Source organism: Nicotiana tomentosiformis, chromosome 1 (assembly GCF_000390325.3).
Source record: "Nicotiana tomentosiformis chromosome 1, ASM39032v3, whole genome shotgun sequence".
Lineage (NCBI taxonomy): Eukaryota > Viridiplantae > Streptophyta > Magnoliopsida > Solanales > Solanaceae > Nicotiana > Nicotiana tomentosiformis.
The window spans coordinates 27146787-27172187 of record NC_090812.1 but is presented as its reverse complement, the minus strand read 5'-3'; the positions used below and the strand labels follow the sequence as shown (position 1 = coordinate 27172187).

General features: G+C 36.0%; 1 protein-coding gene across 1 annotated transcript; it reads right to left on the bottom strand.

Moving 5' to 3' along the window:
• Positions 1-9171: 9171 nt before the first annotated feature.
• LOC104091847 (protein AGENET DOMAIN (AGD)-CONTAINING P1) lies at positions 9172-16262 on the bottom strand. The gene is made up of 4 exons (XM_009597280.4): positions 15444-16262; positions 10970-11419; positions 10171-10247; positions 9172-9457 (listed from the first exon to the last, which is right to left on the bottom strand). Exons 1-3 carry the CDS (start codon positions 15969-15971, stop codon positions 10233-10235), a joined length of 993 nt encoding a protein of 330 aa, XP_009595575.1. The 5' UTR covers positions 15972-16262; the 3' UTR covers positions 9172-9457; positions 10171-10232.
• Between the last annotated feature and the right edge of the window lie 9139 nt (positions 16263-25401).

Below are 25401 nucleotides of genomic sequence, written 5' to 3'. Positions count from 1 at the left end.
GGCCAGGTGTCCTACTTCAGCAGATGACTATACCGGGGTGGAAATGGGAACTCCTTACTATGGACTTTGTAGTCGGGTTGCCACGGACCTTGCAGAAATTTGATGCAGTTTGGGTGATTGTTGACAGGTTGACCAAGTCGGCACATTTCATTCCGGTTGTGACTACGTATACTTCAGAGAGGTTGGCCCATATTTATATTCAGGAGATAGTTCGGTTGCATGGTGTGCCAATTTATATCATATTAGATAGAGGCCTTTAGTTTACTTCACATTTCTGGAGAGCAGTACAGAGTGAATTGGGGACCCGTATTGAACTCAGCACAGCCTTTCATCCGCAGACCAACGGGCAGTCAGAGCGGACAATTCATATTTTGTAGGATATGCTCAGGGCATGTGTGATTGACTTTGGAGGTCTGTGGGATCGTTTCTTGCCTTTGGCCGAGTTTGCTTATAATAACAGTTACCAATCAAAGATCGAGATGGCTCCATTTGAGGCTATATATGGTCGGCGATGTCGTTCGCCCATCGGATGGTTTGAGCCCGGTGAGGCTAAGTTATATGGTACTGATTTGGTGAAAGATGCATTGGAAAAGGTAAAGTTAATTTAGGAGCGACTTCGTACCGCACAGTCCAGATAAAAGAGTTATGCGGATCAGAAAGCGCGTGATTTATCATTTATGGTGAGTGAGAAAGTTCTCTTGAAGGTTTTGCCGATGAAGGGATTCATGAGATTCGAGAAGAAGGGCAAGTTGAGCCTAAGATTTATAGGCCAATTTGAGGTATTAAAACGAGCTGGGGAGGTTGCCTATGAGCTTGCCTTGCCTCCCAGTCTATCAGGAGTTCATCCGTTTTTCCATGTATCTATGCTCCGGAAGTATCATGCCGACCTATCACATGTGTTAGACTTCAGCACAGTTCAGCTAGATAATAGCTTGGGTTATGAAGAGGAGTCAGTTGCCATTATTGATAAACAGGTTCGCTAGTTGAGGTCCAAGAAGATTTCTGCAGTAAAAGTCCAGTTGAGGGGTCAACCAGTCGAGGAAGCGACTTGGGAGGCCGAAGAAAACATGCGGAGCAGATATCCACACTTATTCAGCACTCCAGGTACAATTCTAAACCCGTTCGAAGACGAATGTTTGTTTAAGAGGTGGAGAATGTAATGACCCAACCGGTCATTTTGACTTTTAGAACCCCGCTCTCCTAAATAAAACTCCTTGTAGATGCTTTTATTAATTTATGACTTGTGGGGATGGTTGGTTCGAGATTTGAAAGTGTTCGGGTTAAAATCGGAATACTTGGTTCCTTAAGTTGGCCTTAAAATGCTAAGTTTGACTTGGTCAATATTTTGAGAAAACGACCTAGGAATCGGGATTTGACGGTTTCAATAGCTCTGTATGGTGATTTTGGACTTAGGAGAGATTTAAGTTTGGAAGTTTGCCGGGGAATTGACTTTTTGATATCGGGGTCGGAATCTAGTTCCAAAAATTTTCATAGCTCTGTTATGTCTTTTATGACTTGTGCGCAAAATTTGAGTTTAATCGGACTTGATTTGATAGGTTTCAGCACCGAATGTAGAAGTTGGAAATTTTAAGTTTGATTAAGCTTTAATTGAAGTATGATTCACGGTTTTAGTGTTGTTAGATGTGATTTGAAGGCTCGACTAAGTTTGTATGATGTTTTAGGACTTGTTGGTATATTTGGTTGAGGTCCCGAGGGGCTCGGGTGAGTTTCGGACGGCTAATGGATCATTTTTGGCTTTTGGGAGATTGTTGATAGCTGCTAATATTTTCTTCTGATTTCCTTATACGCGATCGCGTAAGTTTGTCTGCGATCGCGTAATGTAATTTGGGTAGAGGTGACTTTGTTCTACACGATCGCGTGAGATAGTTTGCGATCGAGTAGGCTTAGTTGAGGCAGTGTTGATTTTTGTTCTTCGCGATCGCGTGAGGTCAACCGCGATCGCGTAGGTTGGGCCATTCTGTACATCGCGATCGCGTGGCATTGTTTCTGATCGCGTAGGGAAAACCTGAGAGAAAGATGGGCCACGCGTTCGCTCTATGCGATCGCGTGAAGAGGGATGCGATCGCGTAGAGTTGGAATCATGTGCATCGTGATCGCGTGGCATTATTTGCGATCGCGTAGGGTTATTTTTGGTCATTAAAAATTTGTGTTGCGCGATCGCGTGAGGAAGTTCGCGATCGCGTAGAAGAAATCACTGGGCAGAGAGTTTAAGTTCTGAAAATTTTCTATTTTTTACCGATTTGGAACTCGGATTGAGGCGATTTTTGGGAGTTTTTCACATAAAACAACGGGGTAAGTATTTTTAACTCAATATTGGTTAAATTACCCGAATCCATCACTGTTTTTATCATTTAATTGGTGAATTAAGTTGGAAAAGTTTAAAAACCCTCTTGGATAGATTTGAGGATTTGAGGGCCGAATTGTTATCGGAATTTAGTAATTTTGATATGAGTAGACTCGTGGTTGAGTAGGCGTTCATATTTTATAACTTTCGCCGCAGCCCGAGACGTGGTCCCCATGGATGATTTTTGAGTTAATTTTTATTGAAAAATATAGTATTTTCTTATGAATTTGATTCCTATAATTTTTAGTGATTGTATCGAATTATTTTGGTTAGATTCTAGCCATACAAAGTTGGATAATCGAGGAAAAGGATTGTTAGTAGATTAAATTGGAGCAAGTTGAGGTAAGTCTCTTGTCTAATCTTGTGAAGGAAAAATTACCCCATAGGTGATTAAATTAACAATTGTTGCTAAGTGTGGGAGCTACGTACGCACGAGGTGACGAGAGTCCGTACGTAGCTACTATTTATGTTAAAGTCCGGGTAGTTTAGGACTCAAAGCATGAATTATATGCGTAAATTGTATCCTTTATTTAATTAAATTATTTGAAATATGTTGTGAATTGTTAGGGAAAGATAATAAAAGATGAAAATCTCATATACTTAATTTTTTGCTTAAATTAATTAATTATTAAAAGAAATTGTTCATCCTCTCGAATTAATCTATAATGAATATACTCTCCTTCCGGAGGTACATAAGAAAATGTCTTCCTTTCTTGTGGAGCGGGCAGAACGCCTCGGCAGTATAGATGCATCTATGGATCGCGTCGCACGTCCCTCGGCAGTGTACACGACACTCTGGATCGGGTCATACGACCTCGGCAGAATTCGTGCCTAATAATAATAATAATTACACGATACCTTGATATTTTAATTGCAGCTTGTGAATTTAATTAATAGATTGGAAATTGTTACATTTGAAGGAATTTAATTATTTCTGTTGGTTAAATAAAATTATTGTTAGCTCTATGAATCATGTTGATTTAAATAATTATATATTTTATTTCAATTATTATTATTGACCCTTAGTGAGTATCAAAGTCGACCTCTCGTCTCTACCTCTTTGAGATTAGGCTTGATACTTACTGGATACACGTTGTTTACGTACTCATGCTACACTTGCTGCACTTTTTGTGCAGGACCTGAGACAGGTGCTATCGTTGGACCTATCGGCGCGCACACGCGTTATCCAGAGGTTTAGTGGTGAGTTGCTTTCCGAGTCGTTCTGCTACAACTAGTGCCTCTTCTAGGAATTTTATCTTGTCTATTTTCTTTCAGACAGTATTTATAATTTTGTATAATCTACTAGATGCTCATACACTTGTGACACCAGATCTTGGCACACACACTATTAGAATGTTTGGATTTAAATCATGTTCTTGGTTATTTTAATTTACTAAATCTTTCCATATTGTCTAAATTCTTGCAAGTAAGAAGAGTTTAATTACTCGGTTAATTTTAAAAGAATTGAATATGGGTTTAATTTACTAGTTGGCTTGTCTAGCTGTAGTGTTGGGCGCCATCACGACCTATAGGTAAAATTGGGTCGTAACAGACAGTCTATTGTACATAAATTGTATAGTAGTAGTCTATTTAGTATATTTTTGTATAGTGATAGTCTATTTTGTATATATTTTGTACAGTGACAATCTATTTAGTATATTGTTTGTATAATGACATTCTATTTTTATATATATTTTGTATAGTGACAGTCTATTGTATATAAATTGTATAGTGATAATCTATTTTGTATAATTTTTGTATAGTGACAGTCTATTTTGTATATATTTCAACTTTATGCATAATTATCTGAGAAAGAATGAAACTTCATGTTATTTCCCGTGACTTCAAACTCCCAACTCAAAACCCAGCAACTCCATTGAAACACAACACTAAAAGCTTCTTACTTTCCCATTTCTTCATGTTATTTATCAATGCACCGTTAATTTGCTAAAAGACAACAAAAAAGAAAAAAAAAAAAGATGATGATGTGTTTCTATTTTCTTTTTGGAAAAACCTCTTTAAATTTCAGTTCCCTTTTTTCCTAGTATTTCGAAATTTTTATTTATTCAGAATTATGTTTGTATATAAAACAATTAGTAGCTTTTAATCATCGAGGTAAAATTCAAAATAGAACTAGAAATAAAAATGCACAAGTACAGGAATAAGTTGGTTACCTTTCCACTCGAAGCATCACAACGTACGGTAAACCTGGAGCTTTTGGACAGCTTCTCAGTTTTTCTAGTGAAGAACACATCTTTTCTCTTCAATTTCAACGAATTAAACTGCTTGGGAACTCGAGATTTGCCGGAGAAGTTCACCGACTGAGAAGAAAATAGAGTTATTCGGCTTGAAGAATCCGATTTTCCTCATAGGCACCACTTTCAGGTTTTTCAGTTGCTAGCCATTATTTTTGTTTTAAGGTTATGACTTGTACGGGTCAATTTGTGGCTACCGGTTGATATATATTTGGCCCGATGGGCTATAAATGAATTTTGCTCAATATTATACATACTAAAAAAATTGTGACGCCTATAAATAATGCAAGACAACAATTCATACTCATTCATTAACTGTCACATCCATTCAAGTTAAATATGGCTTTTGGTTGTTTACTTATAGAATGAAGATTCATCTATTCCAATGGGAACCGGCGAGACGGCGAGATTGTGCGAAAATGCTACAAGCAGAGAGATGCAGTCCAAAGTCGAGCGAAAAGAGATTAGCGCCAATTGTCTTAGAAATTGTCAAAAGACAAATTAGAGAGTGAAAGAAAACCTTTCATGTACTGCAACGGTATTTTTAAAATAAAAGTTCCTCATCATTAAAATGTTTTATTGTGGTTAACATTTTTTTTTGTCTTTCACGAATAAGAAAAATAATTATTTCTTCAGGAGAAACTTGTTAGGAACCAAAAAAAAAAAAAGCTTTTGGCATTAGTTAGATAATCGCCTTATACTTGAATTGAAAGGCCAGAGTGTTGGGAAATTGTTCTTTGAAGGATATGATCTCACGCAATGCTTAGTCACCGACCAAACACCGCCTTATATTTGGAAAGATTGAAATGGTTAATCACGATAAAACGGGTTATATATATCTCACTTTGACTTGCAGTTTATTTGTTATTTTCTACCCTTTCGTTTATGAAATACATTTTCTTATAAATATTAGGGTAGATGATCATGGATCATTCATATGTTATGATCAGGAATAAGTAAGATAATATAATTAACTATTCCTTTTGAATGAAATTGGTTTTTGGTATGCAACTTATCAACATGCATGAAATTATGTGAAAGATTATATTTTTTAAGCTTACATTAATATTTGAAAATACTCGTGAAATAAATAAAGATTATATTTAAATATAACATAAAGGTTGGTACCCTTTTATCATGAATTTTGATGTCTCATTAGAGAAGCATAATGTATTAACGTTTTATGCATTATGTTCGACAACAAGAAATGTGAATAATCTAAATTTTGGTGATTTCTCTAGACTTGTAATTGTATATTTATATTCAAGTAAGAGTATTTATATTATCATCTAAGATCCATTTTTTCTCCTACATTGGTGTGTTTTAGCAAAAAAAATATATAAAGTATAACTTTCACATCCAAAGAGGTTGGAAAGATTAAAGGGTTAACTTTAATAAATAGGAAGAAATCAATTTTACCTTTTGAGTTTATGAGTTCTGGATTCTACAAAAGGCAACTTATTGAGTTCTGAATAAATTATTTATGCATATTAAGTAGATTTTTAAACACAAATATATAATTTAGGATAAAGCTACTGAGTTCTGCCGAACTTGTAAGCAGAACTGTAGCTCCGCCCCTAGAAGGATGAAAATAACATATACACACCAGGAATATCATTTATAAATTTTAGGTAAAATTTGTTTCAATATATGTTTGTACCTAATAAATTAAAACAAGTAAATAAAATCACATGTATCTAACTAAATCTTGATTGTTCATCTTTGTAGGCTCAAATAATGTCCAATCATCTTGACCTCGATAAATAAGTTACTATACGACGATCCATATTGTTCATTCACAAAAATTTATACTTTATTCTCTTACGTACAATCAAGCTTCTCTAGAACAACCATCCTCGATAACAACACATCGCTATAACGGCTTTCCTTTGGAACTAAATTTTCATGTTATGCTCTAACATATGTTTTTTATATTAGCAACTTTATTATAACGGCTAGATAATATTTAGAAAACTATTTTAATAATATTAATATTATTTTACAAAAACTTTTGCCACATAACTCAATAGGAACTAGTTATAATAAAAAGAATCCGTAGATCATGAAATTTCTTGGAAAAAGGGAAAAAAAAAAGGATAAAAGTAGATTGTACAGAAAGTAAGATATAATTACGATATAACTCTTGGTTATTGTCTTATTGAGAATAAATGCTAATTGTGGAAAGAAAAGAAGTAATGGTATATTTCTTGGGACGCGAAGTTCAATTAACTTATAGGCTAAGATAAGGGTGGCAAGTGGATCGGTTCAGGTTCCGGACCGGCTCGGGACCTCGGGCCTAACGGGCTAACGGGTTAGGACCGTTTGGACCGTTTTTAGCGGGCCAGGTTCGGTCCCGTGGGCCGGTCCTATGAATTGGGCCCGTTAGGCTCGGGACCGTTAGCCCGCCAGGGACCGGCCCGTCCCTTAGCGGGCCAAACGGTCCCAACGGCTATTTTTTTTTCAAAATTTTTTTTTTTTTTTTTAAAAAAAAAAAATGGCCGTTGGGCTGTCAAAAATAGTATATATATACAGTATACTAGATATATATAGTATAGTATAGTAGATATACATGTATATATAGTATATTTTAAGATGTATACTATCGAATATGGCTTATATACTATGTATATATAATATAGTATATACAACTTAAGATATATAAGCTATATTCGATATACACACATACATATATATATATATATATATATATATATATATATATATAGTAAGATGTATATATATTATAGTATAGTATAGTATATACTATATATACAACTTAAGATATATAAGCTATATTCGATATATATATATATATATATATATATATATATATATATATATAGCTTATATTTATACTATACTATAGTCTATACTATATATACATCTCATAAGATATATATATATATATATATATACTATGTATATACTATATATACATTTTAAGATATACTATATATACATAGTATACTAGATATATATATAGTATAGTATAGTACATATACATGTATATATAGTATATCTTAAGATAGTATAGTATAGTATAGTATAGTATAGTATAGTATATATATATATATATATATATATATAAATCGAATATAGCTTATATATCTTAAGATGTATATATAGTATAGTATAGTATATATATAAGCTTATATATATATATGTATATCCAATATAGCTTATATATCTTAAGTTGTTTATATAGTATATACTATAGTATACTATAAGATATATACATCTTACAATATATATTATATATATCTTAAGATGTATATATAGTATATCTTAAGATATATACTATCGAATATGGCTTATATACTATGTATATATATAGTATAGTATATAATATACTATATATACAACTTAAGATATATATATATATATATATATAAAAGGTTATATTTATACTATACTATAGTCTATACTATATATACATCTCATAAGATATATAAGCTATATTCGATATACATATATATATAAGCTTATATATATACTATACTATACTATATATACATCTTAAGATATACTATATATACATAGTATACTAGATATACTAGATATATATATAGTATAGTAGATATACATGTATATATAGTATATTTTAAGATGTATACTATCGAATATGGCTTATATACTATGTATATATAATATAGTATATATATATATTTTAAAATGTATATATAGTATATAAATCGAATATAGCTTATATATCTTTATTACTATTTTTTTCTCTAACTTCTATAAAAAAAAATTAAAAATAGAAAAAATCTGTTGGGCCCATTTAGGCCCACTTAGACCCGGGACCGGCCCACTTAACTCGGGACCGTTAGTTCATGGTTCCGGTCCCGAACCGGTTCCAGCAATAAGCCCGCGAAGCCCGGGACCGTTTAGGACCGGACCGTATAGGACCGGCCCACTTAGGACGGGCTCGCGAAGCCCACTTAGGGCCAGGCCCGGCCCACTTGCCACCCTTAGGCTAAGATCTCGTAATCAAGAGGCCGTGATCAAACTTTTAGCTTGTGATATAGGAGTATATCATATATTTCGGTAGCCTGCGCATTATTTGTAATTATTATTCGTTCGGTTATAATTGTTCTATTAACTTCTTAGTTGACAATACATCAACAAAGAAAGAAGTAGAATCATAGGAGTAATAAATACATACGGAGAATTTTTTTATGTTGTAGTAATCTCTAGGGATCAAACTCAACCAGTATGCGAGAAAGACAGCTACTATTGTACTCCCCTTCAGGCTTCAGCAGTAGTGAAGTGGTTCTTGAATTGCAATCCAACTGAGAAGAGGGAACTTATTATACACATCTCATCTTGCCTTTTCAATTCAATGAAATTGCAGTACACCATTTTTCCCTTCTCAAATGCAGCACTACTCATAACAAGGCTCATTCCTTTGTAACCTTCAATTATGTAATAGCAATATGCCAATCTCTCACTTTTCATGTCTTTTCTCTTTTGTTTTCTTTTTTTGAGTGGACTGTGTGGGAGGGGAGCACCAATATGAAGTGATCACTTTAGCAACCACTTTACAAGGGGTGTAGAAGTTTGCACAACTAAAATTATCCATAGACTTGGCTTACATTACACATACAACACACACAAGTGAAGTTAAGATAATAAATCCTAGGACATGGAGAGACCTGAAGGTTTTACCTTGAAGGAGTACATAGTTCATTTCATATCATTTTTTTTTTTAAATCCAAGCAGGAACACATCCTATATATAATACGTACAAGCTACTATTTTCATGGGAGGCCTTGAGTAATGAAGTGAGGCTCCCAACAAGTTACAATCCTAAGCAAAATCGCACTATCCGCTAAACCTACAGACAAAGATAAAGAGAGATTAGATATGGCACAACTTTAAAACAAACTGCACTTAAAAAAGTGCTTTAAATCAACCTCAATGGGAATAGATTACATATGAAACACTAAAATTAGCAACAAAGTAGCACAACATTGCATAAATGCATGTTGTAAAGAACAGGCTCGGATATGATGTGGGGAGATTGGGGACCAAATGATTGCATATAGTTTGCATACATTGTTTATGGCTTTAAGGAGGGAATCATGGGTCCTATGCATGAACTGACCAACAAGATTACCTACAAGGGCAATTTTCATGATAGATTATGATGGAGGGATGGATCATCAAAATGAAATTCCGAAGGAATACAACTCAAAGGGAATGTTTTTGAGTTGTAAACAAGTTAAACGAAATTGGTGTAAATTGCTTAAAGCCTACCCATGCATATTGGGATGAACACCTCAAGACAAACTTGGTCAGCCTCTCCACGGTTTGAAGATAAACTAAAAATTTCACACTAAGGAAACCATTGGAATCAACAAGCGAAAAACCAATTTTTAGGCCACAAGAATAAAGCTCTGAGAATATACTACTGATACCAAACTGAGGATTCTCCTACTCAGACAGGGAAGAAAAGTATTATCTAACGTACATTTCTATCACACCACACAAATACTGCTTCAGTACAAGATAAATTATGAACAAACGATTAAGAGTAAAGCAATATACCATTTAGAAGCTACACTACAAATCAAGATTGCAAATCTCCCAACACTGCAATTTCTCGAAGATCACAACTTCAACGCCTGGAAAAATCAAGAAGTTTGTCAATATTGGTCAATTGAATGTAAGATACAACACAACTAAATCGTATGTTAATAGCTTTAAAATAATGATGTTAGCCAAGGAGTTTATACAAGTACCAAATATCTCTTAGAAAATGTTAGTCCGGGTATTGTGCCATCCCTAATATCAACAAACTGTCATGATATTGAAGCGTATTATAAAAACTGTAAGGGCTAGTGGCTATCAGCTAGTGCGAGAAGAAGTAACCAAATGTGTATGAACAAGTACCGTACAGGACAAGAGAATTGCAGTCCATGGCAGCTATCTTTGGATCCAACAGGGTTCTCTTTAGCCTTCACATATAGTGTGGTGATCAGGAACTTGGCGTGAAAGGATCTAGGGTGTACTAAGATAATGTACTCTGTCTCATAACCAAAATGTATGAATTACAATGACAGTTAATAAGGTCTGGCGGAGCTCATATTGGGTTTCATTCTAATTGGTCACAGAGGAGAGAACCAAAAGTTTCTCAACCTAAACGCTGAAACCTTATCAGTTCTAATTTCCAGTTTTTTTATATATATATATATATATCAAAAACAGCAATATGTCACATAACAATACAAGAATCACTATAGAAGATCTTTTCCCAGGACAGAAATGCATGGTCTTCCATGCCAAAAAATTTAATCTAATTCATGATTTTATTTTATTTTAAATTCAGTCATTCAGAAAACTATACCTGGGAAGCTGTGACCCACTTTCCGTTAATCCAGTCCAGATGCAGCCTTAAATCAGCATGCTTAAACTCCAACTCCTCATTGTTCCCCCTAAAGTGAACCCTGTATCTCTGCCCTTTAAGAACTTTAGAAACCACACCCACCCACCAGCCATCATTGTACAGAGCATCCACTTTTTCAAGGACTTTGAAGCTTTTAACAGATCCAATATCAGGTGGACGCGGTCGTACATACAAACGATCAGCTTCTTCTTGCAAAAATGCTGTATCATCGTCATTTCTTAAGTTCTGATACTCTATCAGGTAGTTACCATTATCTAATAGCTTAACAACAGTTGCAGCAAACCAAGCACCCTCAAAACCTTCTTCGTCACTGCTGACTTCGACTAATGACCCTTCGCTGAAATTTTCTGCTGCACCGTTGCTAGGTTTAATATCAGTAGAAGCAAGTGTCTGCATTTCATGCCAAAGTCAAAATAAGTGGGGAGAGAAACATTCCTCCAACTCCCATTTTGTTTTTGGCCGTGTGTGTTTAGTGCATCTATGCTGAAGCTAGGTTGGTCTCAAGAGATTATTGAAGCTTGGGTTAGAATAATTATTTTATCAATGATAATACCATTTATATCCCCCTATATACTTGCAAAGTCATCTCGTACTACTGCAACTTGCTTTCAACACCATAATGTTCCACATATGATGAACGATGGAATTAATCACAACTAAACAGAATAAAAATTTAAGCTCAATTGGGAAGGTTTTCTTTTTCATGAGTTATCTCCGGTCTATCTAGCTGGAGGAAAGCACCTATGTTACACCGATTCTGGTGCAAGTATGTATTCATACAGGTACAACATACAAGTATTCGCAACGGATTCATTTAACTAAACAAGTTTAGGTATAATTTGAAGGATTTAACGAATTATCCATACCATAAGTTACCTACTGAAGAGCTACATCAAGATGAATGAGGAGTTCTAACGTAGCATACAATATATAGGAAAAGGTTTCCACATTAGGAGATGAAGGTCAAAATTCTTTTTAGAAAAAAAAAAGAAGAAAATGAAGAAAGCGGGCGGTAAGCCTATGATAAGCAATATCGAACTACTGTCTGCATAACCTAATCCCCTTTCAAGTTTGCAGCATGTAGTCTGTTTAGCTGGGCTTGTCGGCAACTGTTAGGATGAGAACTTGAGAAAGGTGAGAAACATGCTTCTTTTTTGAAGAAGTGACAAACAGACTTCTTTGAGCTTCCAAGTTACCCTTGATCAGCTGAAAATAACAGCACTGTATCCAAGAAGTGTAAACTGATTCACTCGAAATGCCGTTCAATGCCCCTATGCCTACAAAGTTCCAATTCACTGTGGTCGACATCTTTATCTGAATATTTGTGCATAAAGCACCAACTGGCATATTTAATCCACCTTTTCTCAAATTCTTGACTGTCAATATAGCCCCCCTCGTTGTCAACTAAGTAAAAGGACACATCTTTCCTGATTCCCTGAGAATCCCAACCAATAAGCATGGAAAATCCAACTCCTCCTTCACCAAAAGATTATGATAACATGACTATATGAAATAATCCCTCTCTTCCCACCCCCACCTCCGTGGACCTGACTAGCATGAACGTAATATGCTTGTAATATATTTCAATCAAGCCTTGGAATTCAACTTCCCACTTTTGAAGTTCCTCTTGACCCGTATGTCCCAGTAGACTCCTCCCTCTTGTAGTCTACGGATCGTTATATTGTAGTCTCCTACTCAATTGAGATATTATAGCTGTTTGGAATGTGACCAACCTTTCTTCTTCATACCACCAGTGACTCCAAAAGCTTATGATACTTCTATCCTCTACCTTTAAGTTTATGTTGCCGATGAAATCTTCCCATCATTATAATATTCCTCCAAATTCGCATCCAAAAGAAAGTATGATATGTTCAATCCTCAAACTCCCTTCAACAGTTCCATACTTTCTCCTATCAGCTCATTCGATAAAGCGCGTTCCTCTTTCTTGAGTCTCCATAACCAGTTTCCTAATAGGTGAAAACTTGAAAATATTTTCAAGATTCCCCTACTAGATGTATTATTCTTCCAATTGACTAAGTGAAAATTCATATCCCCATTTGCTGAATCCCACAAAAAAAAAAAAAAAAAAATTTGGAGCCTTTTCAGTTTACCTATGATACTGGCTGGAGTGTGAACCAATGACACAAAGCATGTATAAATGCTTTGACAAAGTGCTCTTAATTAATAATTCCTTCTCCTTTTTCTGAAATGTACCTTTTTTACCATCGTGTTGTAAATATAGCTCCTCTCGGTGCCAACCAAGTAAAAAAGAACTCTTTTCTTGGTGTCCCGAGAATCCAAAACCGATAAGCGTTATCTAACTCTTCCACTAAAAGCTTATGATAATATGACTTCATTAAATAACCCCTCTGTTCCCACCTCCCACCTCCATCAGCTCTAACTAGCATGAACATCATCTGCTTGTAAACCATTTCAATTAAGCCTTGGAATTCAATTACTTCCTATTCTTGAAGTTCTTCTTGACCCTTATGCCTAAATACAGTCCCCCCCTAATGTAGTCTAGATATCGTTGTACTATCATTTCCTTCTTATTTGAGGTACTGTAGATATTCGGGAATGTGAGTTTCAACCTCTTCTCCATACCATTTGTGACTCCAAAAACTTATGCTACTTCTATCTCCTACCCTGAAGCGCTTATGTTTCCGATGAAATCTTCCCATCCTCTCATAATACTACTCCAAATTCGCACCCAAACAGAAGCATGATATTTTAAATCCTCCAACCCCCTTCAACCATTCCATACTTTCTCCTATCACCCCATTTGATAGAGCGTGCTCCTCGTTACCGAGTCTCCGTAACCATCCTAATAAGTGAAAACTCGAAAATATTTTCAAGATTCCCACATTCCTTCAGAGATGTAGCGTTCTCCCAACTGACTAAGTGGAACTTCCTATCCTAAGTTGTTGATTCCACGAAAAGTTCCTTTAAAGCCTTTTCAGTTTACCTGTGACATTGGCTGGTGCATGAAGCAATGACATAAAGTACTTTAAATGCTTGACATAGTGCTCTTAATTAATAGTTTCTTCCCCTTTTGAAAGGTACCTCTTTTTCCATGCTACTAGCCTCTTCTCAAGTCTCGGGCTCCATGCTAATTAATCCTTATTGGAAGCGCCTAGGTTAAACCAAGATAAGTAGTTGGAAGAGCTTCAATCCTCATCAGACGTGATTATTTCATATCTTATCCAATTCCATATAACTGCATATCATCTTAATATAGCATTTATACAATATTCATCTTGTTGAAATTAGGCTTTCGAGGCCCAAAATTCACCCCTCCTCCATATAATATTACTGTCTCATAATTGTTTTATAGAACTTACCTACTAGATCCCACATTGATTGACGAAATAGAATACTATCTCCTTACATAGTCTAGAGCAATCCCTACGTTATGAGCTAACTTTCGAGATTAGTTAGGCCCATGATCAATTTTCTTAATATGTTATCCGAGCCAAACTCATCCATGTGTTTCCCAATGGTAAGCCCCCATGTATGTTATACTAGTCTAGATGTCCAATCCTGGGTATGCAGGGGAGTAAGCCTTCAATACATTATTAAGTCTTATTTCTAGTTATACTAAAACTCTTACTCTCAATAGTGTTTATTATACTTCATACTTTTTAGTTGATCTCCTTGAAGCTTTGTGGGATTAACACAATATCATCAGCAAATTGCATGCATAGTTGAACCTCATTCTTTATACTGTTGGCTAACTCATCCATAACAAGGGCATAATATAGGTTCAAGGCATCCCTGGTGTAAGCATTAACCCAATGTTTACAGGAAACGCCTTTGTATCTCCTTTTATTCTCACATCTCAAACTTGTCACAACTCTCCTTTTACAGGAAGGTCCTGACAAATTCCAGAATCTGCAACACCAAAAATTGCACCAAACACTAGAAATAAACCAAAAATAGCAGAATTGCACCTCAAAAAACTGCACCAAACAACAAAAATAGACCAAAAGTAGCAGAAACTGTAAGAAGTGAACCTCCGAATTCGATGAGACTACTTTTTTACCCACACCGGTTCATAGTTTGGGGTCCCACGAACATTTCTTTCTTCTGGTAATTGAGTGCAAATTCACATACTCGGTAATCCAATAAGCTATTCACAAAAACACAACAATCCGGAAAGAGTTTCTTGTAATCTAATTTTCTCAGCTTCATTCAAGGTAAATGGAGAGCTAAAACACATTAGCAACCCTATGCTATGTGATAAAAATCCTAAAGGTAAGAGTATGCTCTTCCTAAAGACCCTTCCTAATGGGATTTACAAGCCCAAAAGAAAAGTAAAAAGCCAGATAATGTTTCACATTATCCATAACCTCCGCCGAAGTTGTCTCCACAATTCGACAGAAATGAGAATGTCCGAGATGAAAAAGGAACATACCTCTTCAACTTCATCTTCATCTTCCTCTTCCTCTCCTTGCTCAAGTGGAGGGGTCCACTTGCCATTGGCCCACTCACGGTGGGTCCGTAGCTGGGATTCATCAAAATCTAGCTGGTCCCTTGTTCCCCTGAAGAACACAGAGTACCTCCTCCCACCACTACCACCCAACACCTCCATTACCACACCCTCCCACCATCCCTCATTGTGATAAGCATCCACCTCTTCACTGACGTTGAATCTCCTCCGCCGTTCACGCGGTGGCCGCGGCCGCAGCTGAACTAAGCTCAGCGTCTCCTGCAGCCGTCGTGTACCCTTTTTATCAGCCATCAGCGTTTTGTACTCCACCAACACCCGCAACTTCTTGTCATCCTCGTCGTCATTCCTCCTCAGTTTCTTCGAAATGGGTCGTATGACTGTTCCCTCATACCACGCGCCTCGGAAGCCTTCTTCGTCACTGCTAACCTCAACTTCTGCGCCATTTGTGAAGTAAGTATTCAGTATTTCGCTTTCATTTTGGTCATTTTCCATTGCTGCAGCTGCAGCTGCCAGAAGATCGAAAGGAAGATATTTTGAATTTTGAATTTGGAATGAGCAACGTATGGAGATTGTTTGGCGGTAGTACAGGTTAGGAGATTTGAAATTTTCAAAACTGGCGGAGGGAAGGTGAATTATTGACAAAGAGGGGGCTCTACTTGTTGGAAATTGCAAGAGTTCAATGTTTGGGTTTTAGAAATTGAGGTTTTTCAGGATTAGGTGGGAAGAGGAAAGAGGATAGGCTTTTGAGTTTTGGCAAGATTTGTTTGGGTGTGGGTGGGTGGGGGTTGGGGGACGTAGGGAGTGGCACAATTTTTCAATAAATCTTGTTTTGATTAGTTTGATACTTTGATGTTGTTAGGGTTTGCTTTGATTTTTTTCCCCCAAATTTGGATTTACTTTACTTGAAGGAAGGGGTAAAATATCTATCATAATTAATTTATTTTTCCTTGAGAAAAGATATAAATTTATTTCATATTTGATTGATTACTTTTGTGGAGGAAAATGTTGTCGATCTTTATAAATTGAGAATATCTTCTTCACACAACAATACAATGGCATTCACAATATAGTCCTTAAGTGAGCTTTGTTTAGGGGAGATTTTTCTCTTAGTAGTTGTTATTTTTTCTTTTACATTGATTTTCTCATATGTATGCCAATTGACCAAAACTCGTTATAATATTCTCTTATAGTATATTTTTCTTTTGTTGTTTGATTTATCGTTTTCAAAATTTGCTTTATCGGCTTTCGCACGACGCCCTTGTTATTTTCGATTCCAACAAGTGGTATCAAAGCCAATGGTTTAGAGCAAGGGTGAAGATAGGTTCAAGATGGATTCAAATAAAGATGCCGCCAATCTAACGATAATGAAAAACAAATCCCAAAAAAATATATTCGGAGTACTACATGTGAATATTTTTTCAATCATATCTTCAACATACCCATTGCTCATCTTTAAAAATAAAAAGTATTTTTAACGCATGCTCACTTTTAATGTATGAGCTCTAATTTTTAACTCGTGCTTACTTTGAACGGATGGGCTTCAATATTTAATCATTGCTTAATTTAACGCATGAGCTCCAATTTTTAACTCATACTTAATTTTAAAGCATGAGTGCGACTTTTAATCATTTTCACTTTTAATATATGGCACTAATAAATTTAAGCTTGTGCTCACTTTTAACGCACATGGCTCTAATTTTCAATCCATATCTATTCTTAACCATGGCAAGCAACAATGATGAAGATTATGTGAAGAAAACGGATCAAGCTTTTGTCAAGAAAATCCTGGCCAAAGGAAAAAATTGTTGGGTTTGCCATGATTTTCTTTCCATATTTGGATTTACTTATTACTTGACGAAATGGTAAAATATTTACCATAATTTATTTGCTTTTCCTTAAAGAAAAATATAATTCATTTTCATATTTGACATATTTCTTTATTGAAGGAAAAGATTGTGAACCTCTATAAATTATGAATCTCTCATTCACACTACAACACAATAACATCCACAATATAGTCCTTAAGAGGGTATTGTTTAGGGGAGATTTTTCTTTCAATAGTTGTTATAGTATATTTTCTATTTTGTCGCATGATTTATCATATTCAAGATTTTCTTTATTAGCTTTCATATGTATCGTTGTTATTTTCGATCCCATCATATGCCAAATGCTTTCTAAGCATGTTTAGAGATGATCAAGAAAAGTAGATAGTGGGATAGTCAGATAAGATGAGACATACCTCAAGCCTCTATATATAGCATATCAAACAAGAGCTAAATTAGTTGAACAACTAGTTTATAAAGAGTTAGAAGTTAAACGAATTGCATTCTTGTTGTCAAACATATAAAGGAAGAAGAGTTGCTTATTTTAGAAGACGCAATTAAGGATATAGAATTGTTCCTGGCAGATTTAAGTAATGTAACTCATGAAAAATATTGATTTTTATATTTCGTATTTTCTAGTCTACCAATAAAACAGATAGATACGTGTTTAGTCTCTTAAACTTGTCAACTTTTTTATTTAAACACATAATCTAAGAGTTTGATCTATGAACACTACATGTTGGAAAATATGCATGTTGAGCACATATCTAACAATTTCAAGGAACTAAAATGTATGAATATCACTCTTTGTTGCTGTGGTAAATAAAATTAATGAAAAAAAGTCATGTTAGCAAAAAAGAATAACTGCCAAGATCCAAAAAGGAGATAGATAGAGAGAAAACAAGTTGGCCGAAAATAAAGAATTCCGACAAAGCTCAACCTTTCTGGCAACATCACAAGAAGTAGATTGGGTTCTTCAAAAATATTTACAACAAGCAAGGGTGTTGGAGTCTGAAGGAGGGAGGATGAGGAGCATGCTAGGCCTACAAGACAGTTGAAAAAGTGTCTCATCACATGAAAAGTACTCACCCACATTTAGTGTTTGTGTCAAATCACATTAATTTATTAAGTTTAAGTATTAAAATATATGTGACACATACAATTATTTGTTTCATATAAACATCGAATGTAAATAAGTTCTTCACCATGTTATAGTCATCCTAGATAAGAAGATTAATGGGCAATGAATATGTGAAGGATTAGTGTTTAACCAAAAATAGATTTCTCGGTCAAAATCAATATTTAGAAGAAAATGGGTTATTGATAACCAGTATTTACTTTATTTTCCCAATAATTTTAAGAAGAATAGAGAAAATAATGAATACAATTAGCAAAGAACAATAAGGAATGAACTCACAATCACTCCCTAAAATCAAAGAATTATAGTATGTATTTCAGTTATAATCGTAATCTCCCCTTACAAATGAGATTCTTATCCTTATATAGGAGCATATAATCATAACGGTTCTCACACTTAATTTGGGCTTATTAGAGGCATTAATTGTATTGATTGTCCGTTATCATAGACAATCGTAATTGGCATATGTATAACTAAAGATTCCTTGTAAGTGCTCTGATTCTCCTTCCTCATTTACTTCTGGTTCGTGTATATTCTTTTCTTTGTAGCCTTCATTCATTTCGTTCCTGCTTCTCCTTTGACAGTTGTCGGGTCCAGTTCTTTTCTCTATGCTACCCAGTGGGTGTTTCTCCCGTACCTTCCTTGCATTCTAAATTCAGTTAATTGAGAGTGACACTTGTCACTATATCGACGCTCCACACGTCATGCCTCGTCAGCTTACTGATGTTCCACGTGTCATGTCTTTTTTTTACCAATACAGATATGTTACGCCCCACAGTATTACATCGATGTTACGCTCCGCAGTATTATATTACGACGATGTTACACCCTGTAGTATTGTACGTTGAAAAATTATCGTAAAATAATTGACCTCAGTTCAAGAACAAGATTATTTGGAGATTATAAGTATTATGCTATTTAAAACAAGTGATAAGTAAATTCGCGAAGGTGAGAGGGTAAGCGAATCGAAAAAAATGAGTTTTCGACGAAGTTTGACATTATGAAATAAAATACGATCCAAGTTACAATACCCCGTATTTACGGACTAGTGCCATACAAGGTACCACATGACCATAATAGTAAGAAGTATGAAGTATGTTAAAAGTGAGTAGTATTTTAAGTAAGTTGAGATAATTCTTAATTATGTGGACAATTGGTTAATTATTGAGTAATGAGATATTACCTAATTAATTGGGAATATATTGGATAAGAATTAAAATGGCATTATGTGGCAGCCCCCCATTCAGATTAAGTGACTCATAATCTAGATTGAAGGTGGCCAACTAAAAGTTATACACATGACACTTACGTGTAAAGACATAATGGGAAGTTTGGCATTTTGGCTTTATTTGTCCTTAAGATAATCAAGTAAGTAATCTTATCATTTTCTTCCTATTTTCAAACATTGCAAAACAGACGTTAGCAACTCCTACAAGGATTCATAACATCTTCAAAGAGAATTCATAACATCTTCAACCAATTCCTACAAAAATTCCAACGAGATTTCTTAGCACCTTAGCAACGTGAGATTTTGCGATTCTAAGGGAGTACGGTGCAACCTTTTCCAAGAATATCATACGAATTTTTTCATACTCCAAGTATGTTAAGGCTAAGACCTTCCTTCGTTTTGGCATGATCTCGTAATTACATATGTTTGATAACGAGGCATAAAGAGAAATTCATATTTTGGAATTTATTTATATTTTCCTAGTCTCATAAGTTACAGTATTCTCCCTTATCGGGACTTCATATTCAATTGAGTATTGTTTTCTTCCAGTCAAGAGAGCATAGAGCCTATATTTTTAGTATTACAGTATTTTTATTACCATCGAGCTATAATCGATGGGCAGGCCCCTATTGGGCAACCTCTGATCATATGGTAAGTTATATACCGAGCCTACTGTGGCCGAGCGTCTATGAGCGAGCCCAGTTGGCCGAGATACAGAGCCTAGTATGGTCGAGCTCCTATGAGCGAGCCTACTACGACAGAGCAGTTGTATATATACCGAGCCTTATAGGGCCGGACAACTATTTTACTTACTATATTGAGAGAGTTGAGTCAGTATCAGCAGGTTCAGACAGACAGACGGGTAGACCTCCTCATTAGGTGTTGCCCGAGTTCAGCTTGATCGGTAAGCTTCATGCCCTTCGGAGTTGCCAGGTCTAGAACTTTGTGTACATCTTGTGTATATATGTATATATGATATGAGTAGGTCGGGCCCCTATTCCGATTACAGTATATCCATCAGTAGAGGCTTGTAGACATATCCTGTTAGTTAGTGTAGTATTTTGGGCTTGTAGGCCTTTTATGTATATTTTGTTGGTCTACCAGCTGTAGTAGTTATGACGGCCTTGTCGGCCCAGCATTATATTGATGTTTAGTCAGCATTCGCAATTGTCTTGCAATGTAGCCCATGGCCAAAGTATGGCATTATATGTTCAGAATCCCTTAGTCGCAAGTTAGTACGCAAGGATAGGTGAGGCACCGGGTGTCGGTCTCGCTCCCAAGTTTGGGGCGTGACAAAAGTGGTATCAGAGCAGTTCTGTCCTAGGGAGTCTACAAGTCGTGTCTAGTAGAGTCTTGTTTATGGGTGTGTTATGCACCACACTTATAAGCAGGAGGCTACAGGGCTTTTAGGACTGTCACTCTTTCTTCTTACTCTAGATCGTGTGGTAGAGCTCAGTCGTAGAAATTCAAATTCCTAAATTATATTATATTTGTAATACAACGATACCGACATCTAGAAAGACGGTTGGTAAGGGATTGAATATGGCTGTGGAAGAATTGAGTCAGAGGAACTCGATTTTGCATCATGCTTATGATGAGTAAATGTAAGGTATCCAGCAGAATATGTGGATACTAAGACGTGCAAGCTTCTTGATAAGGATCCTTAAGGAAATAATATCTATCCACCCCTATGGTGAAAGGCAATGAGAGATTTAGAAGATAGATACAAATTTTAACAAGTAAAAGAAGCAAGGTGAAGAAGGGTACGAGGTACCCAGTTAGTAAAGATGAACATTATCTACAATTCAGGAAGCGAGATATAAGCATTTTGAGTTACCTTCAACAGTAACAGAGGTATGTACAATTGGCCACACTCATTTCAGTTATGCCCTATGGGGGCTAATAGGTGTAGTTTAAGGGAAAGACGGGATATCAGGATCCGGCTTGGGTTAGAGTAACCCAAAATGGTGAATGGATTATTTGCGTTAGTTGACATTTCCAAAGGATATAGCAAATGTGCTAATAGATCTCCTTGTGAGACACCCAAATGGTGCACTCTAGAATAGTACAGCTAGATATGAATACTAGAATGTTCAAAGACAGGCACTGGAATCCTGGAAGGAATAAATATTACCTTAGTATGGATCCCGTCCCTAGTAGAGCGAGAATGCTAGGCAATCCGGAGAGCCAATGGATGAAGCAAGGGGAGCTAAAAGCAAAAGGATGTGTTGTTGAAGTTTTCAAAAGAAAGTGATAGAAATATTAGCGGGGAAATAAGGAGAGAGATAAGGAAACATTATGAGTAAGGTGTGATACATGGATGACAATGGTAGATCAAAAAGAATAACAGTATTACAGAGTCTATAGTCAGGTGAAGGAAGAAACGAGAGGTGATAGGCCTTGAGACAACAAAAAAGTATAGGCCATAAAGTCATGTCCTAATTTTGAGAAATAAGCATGTGACTCTAACGTGATTACCACAAGGAAAAGTTAGACCCCAGAGTAATAGTAATAAGTATGGATTGGTGAACAAGATAAACTAAACATGAATTAGGGACTGAGTGGTTTGATAATGGTCGACATCATGAGAATTTTAGATTGCGTTCCGGCGATAATAGAATGGACAACAGAAGAAGATTCATGAGAAATTCAAAAAATGGTCATTTAGGAAAACGCTTCCCCAAAGTAAGCAATGTGAGTAAAGTTAAGCTTAAGGGACTGTATGTGCCAGTTATACTAAGTGTCACCCTCGCGAGTAAGGAATTTTGTCATCCTTGGTACATAAGGATTACCGCAAGGAGAGTAAGGGTCATCAATGATGTGAAAAAATGCCAAAGATGAAAAGGTAAAACATCTATAGGTAGATTGCCGTGGCTCCAACTCTTAGTACTCCCCTAAGGGGGGAATATGGAGTAATATGGCATTAGGTCAGAATTAAGTGGTTCTAGTAACTATGGAATGGTAAAAGAAGAATGCGATAAAAATTAGAAAGGGATGAGATTGCACTTACTCAAATCCTACTGATATGATACAATTTCAGAACATTATGCAAGCACGACGTCAAGGAGAGAAAGTAAGGGTTCCGGCCAGGGATATTTTTGATAAATAAGGAGCCAGTGCGAGACGTAAGTTAAGACAAAGGAAATAACCCAAGAAAGATAATGCGGAATATTAATATGAGAATGGGCCAACGAGTGGTTAGTAGTTGATTCAGGAAGAGCCTAGTCATGGCTAGACAAGAGGTTACAGGCAAATCAACAGATCATGCAAGATAAACATAGTGAACCCCAACATGGGAAATTCAGTCTCGCAGATATGACATCGTGATCCTTGAGAAATATTCAGATAGGAGTTGTGGTAGTTAAAGGCACCGTATGAGTATTATGGAAATAAAAGAGAGTCCCACTGGGAAGACAGTCAAAATTTCAGTTCAGAAGCATCCGTACGAGCACATAAGTGTGGAGGTAAGTAACTAAGGATAATTATAGGTGAGTACGTACATAAAAAAAATACGATGTGATAATCTCACAGCCCTGCAAGAATCAGAGGGTCCTCCTTAAGTACTACAATGAAAGACTAGCTGAGGAAGTAAGGAAGGAGCCTTCAACCTAAGCACAGTGACCCAAAGAGGAAATGGTCTTGTAACAACAAGTCTCATAAAAACATTGTACTCACTCCATAAGAAAGTGGCACCTATCGTGGCTAATGAAAGGGAAGAAGAAAAAAAGTCAAAAGGTGATATTCAAGATTATTTGGGTTGTATGGAATTCCAATATGTGTGGGCACTAAGATAAGCCAAGTATTCATGCAACAAGTGGCAGGACGACTAGGAAAAGCAATTGGTTACATTAAAGAAAGTTTAGAAGGGACGAAAGGAATTATTCGATTAATAATCCAGAGTTAGTTATGTGATGAACGCACTTAAGAGTTCGGAGTATTGTCCATGTAGCATATATGTTGACAACCATACAGCCATAGAAGACTCCAGTATAAGTTAAAAGAAAGAATTGAGTCCAGGACATAGACAACAGATTGAATTGTTAGAAGATTGTATCATGAATATTCCAAAGCGTCCATGAAAGGCTAAAATAATAACTAATACCATGAGCCGCAGATCGAAAGATAGCTTAAGTCTGCATAAAGCCTGATTAGAAGGAAGAGGAAACTAAAGAGTTACCTCAACGAAGTAAATCGGGAGTCTGATTATTGGACCCAGAAACTTATAGAAACCTTGATTGAGAACATAGTAGAGTCACTCTTAATATCAGAGGTACAAGAGAGATAGTACAATAATCATATTCTATAACGGCTCTACGAGAAATCCAGTTAGAAGAGTACCATGCTCATAAGAAGTCAGTATGAAGCTCCCACATGATTGTGTATGCACTAGAGGTACAAGTATTATAATAGAGCTTCAAGTTGTGGATGTAAATTATACCTATGTGGAAGGGAGGTCGTGAAAGAAACAAAGATGTGATGCGAGATTTTAAGTCAAGTAAGGTAAAGGTGAGCAACGTACGAGATACTCAAGTGCAGAAGGTTGTGAATAGTCCATACTTCGGATAGAAGACTAGAAGCGCTGGGATTCAGTATCCAGGAATAATAGCGGCATTGTCAGTAGCATATCATCCAGCCTATGGTTTCTAGGTATCGAGAGGTCTAGTTAAGAGAGTAAAAGAAGAGTTAGAGATGATGTGATGTCTCGCTTAATGTTCCAGAAAAGCATAAGGAAATCGGTCGCAAGCTAAAGTATGATAGAATGACAAGGTTTTAGAAAGACAGGAGTAAGGATAAGAAAGGGCAAGTGAGAAGATGAGAAAATGGATAAATTCCTCGGGATTAAGCTCGTGAAAACAAGGGAGCTGATGGTTTCTCTAAGTTATAGAAAGCTCAGTATAGCCTGAATGAACTCAAAAGAGTCTAAGCCTAGTAGCATTTAGAAGATATGGAATGATGCCCTGGTAGTAGAATAAGGGTGTAATTATGATAGATAAAAGATGATGTTTGGGCCTTCGATTGAGTAATGATTTCATGAATTATACAGGATTAAAATACACACGTAAGGCGAATCACATTGGGATGACTATGATATGAAATAGGATTATGGAAGTACAGTATCGCCCCATGTGGATAAGGAAAATCACTTCAAATGTTTCACGATGCAACATAAGCCCAAGTGGCAATGTATTACGTAAGAAGTTTCAAGTTATCAATGGAAGATTGTAGATCAACATTGAGGTGAATCAACAATGGATGGATAAAAGTTAAAAAGTACGAGATGAGATTAGGCCATCAGTCTTAAGATGAACAGTAATGAAGAAGCGTTAAAAGACTTAGCTTTATGCATAGGATAAGCAACGAGAGTAACCTGGAGTTTGGTAGCAGACCTCAGTAACGATAAATTGAAGTAAAAGTTATGGTATAGTATGGCCTACTTAGATGTAGTAAAGCCAATGACGCCCAGATGGACAGCTTGACATAATTTTGTATATGCTCACAAAGTGAGACCTAGAGATTGGCTAAAAGCTGGAGGAAAGAGGAGAGAAAAGTCGCATATACAAAGTTAGAGCCGTACAGGCTACATGATAGAAGGTAGCAACAGTTACGAGATTAGAAGGATTCCGACTACAAGTCGTGGTATGAGAAAGAGGCCTAGAGGGGGGAATGCCCTAGCCTTTGGATTTATTCAAAGAATAATTGCCTAAATGGCAAGGAGAATATTAAAGTATTCGT

Bases quoted from the DNA above. Each gene is read 5' to 3' on its own strand.
- LOC104091847 (XM_009597280.4), bottom strand. From the start codon at position 15,971: ATGGAAAATGACCAAAATGAAAGCGAAATACTGAATACTTACTTCACA. The intron at 11,420-15,443 runs GTATGTTCCTTT...CATGAAATGCAG, and splicing joins ATGAAGATGAAGTTGAAGAG to ACACTTGCTTCTACTGATAT.